The following is a 1364-nucleotide window of genomic DNA, read 5'->3' on the forward strand; positions in this document are numbered from 1 at the left end:
GGCCAGCCCATGCAGACACCCTGGGCCTGCACCACCCTGCACCAGGACCGCGACAACCTTGACAAAATGGCCAGGGCTGCAGAACACAAGCGAAGAAGCACCGGTGGGGATCTAAGCAGCCCCATCCTCTGGTCCCAAGGTACCTATCAGCGGGGAATCATTGCTGATGACACAGCATGGCCACTGCTCCACTGGGGTTGCCACGAAGTCCAACACATTCAACTCCCTCGGGGACCTGCAAATGAACAAGAACTATCCATGACAAGGCTCAGCAGCAGCAGCTCACACAGCCAGGGTCGCCTGGACGTGTTGGGCAGCTCTATCAATGGAGCCACGGAGAAGGCAGAACAAGTCCTGCAGACGGGGACCACCTCCAGGGCGGGCACCTGGGCATCAGAGGGGACAAACGCAAGGTAAGGCGGAACCAGCGCAGGGCTGCTGCCCCAGCTGCACCACGGCCGTCCCTGGAGGTGGCCGAGCAGGGTAGCCAGGGGCCCTCCTCCCAAAGAAGCAAAGCCTTGGATGTCCCCGGCATGCACAGCATTGGGACTCCGGAGACAGACGCTGCAGGAAACCAACCAAAGCAGAGGGAATCGTGGCAGCATGAGACGTCTGAGCTCCCCTGGGAGCAAAGTGTGACTGGGCTGCACGAGGAGCCATGGCAGCATCCCCGGGGCCCAGCGGGCTCCTTGCCGGGCAGGGTCAGAGCACATCTGAGAGTCCGGGAGCCAAGTCACGCAAACTGAGGGGGATGTTCTGGGAAGGGCGTTATGGACCACAGGGACATGCCAGGTGAAATCAGGAGCTCCATCGCATGGGGGCCCATTGCCCACACGCCCTCCTGGGAGAACCAGGCAATAGGGCTCAGCTCCGCAGTCCCCGAGAGCGCCGTGACCATGAGGATAGGGCTGGCAGAGGTAGTGGCTGCAGAGGAGCCACAGCACGGCCACGGCGCCCCAACACTGGGGCCGCTCCTGGGCTTGTTCTGCAGCTGCCTCTCCTCACGTGCTTGGCTGTGGGGAGCTGGGCTCCCCTCCCTCTGCAGCCAGCTCCCATGGGGATCACGGCGATCACAGAATAATTCGGGTGGAAAGGGACCTCAGGAGGTCTCCAGTCCACCTTCCTGCCCAAATCGGGGTCAGCACTGTGGTTATACCAGCTGGGTCTTGAGAACCTCCAACGACAAAGGCTGCACAGCCTCTCTGGGCACCCTGACCCAGGGCTGGACTCGCTGCGCTCCCCAGGACGGAACAAGGGAGCAGGGCTCCAGCGGGCGCCTCCAAAGGACGGCTTCAGTCGCCTCTGGAGATCGCACCACCGGCGGGACCGCAACTCCCCCTCCGCGCTCCCCAAAGCCCCAGATC

General features: G+C 63.0%; 1 protein-coding gene across 1 annotated transcript in view; it reads left to right on the forward strand.

Moving 5' to 3' along the window:
- Positions 1 to 770: 770 nt before the first annotated feature.
- Positions 771 to 1364, forward strand: part of ZNF513 (zinc finger protein 513) — a 5571-nt gene continuing 4977 nt past the window's right edge. The window contains exon 1 of the mRNA XM_035900943.1: positions 771 to 917. Within this exon, the coding sequence (XP_035756836.1) occupies positions 771 to 917 (147 nt within the window). The remainder of the gene's footprint in view (positions 918 to 1364) is intronic.

This window comes from Egretta garzetta, unplaced genomic scaffold, assembly GCF_000687185.1.
Source record: "Egretta garzetta isolate BGI_Z169 unplaced genomic scaffold, ASM68718v1 scaffold898, whole genome shotgun sequence".
In the NCBI taxonomy this organism is placed as follows: domain Eukaryota; kingdom Metazoa; phylum Chordata; class Aves; order Pelecaniformes; family Ardeidae; genus Egretta; species Egretta garzetta.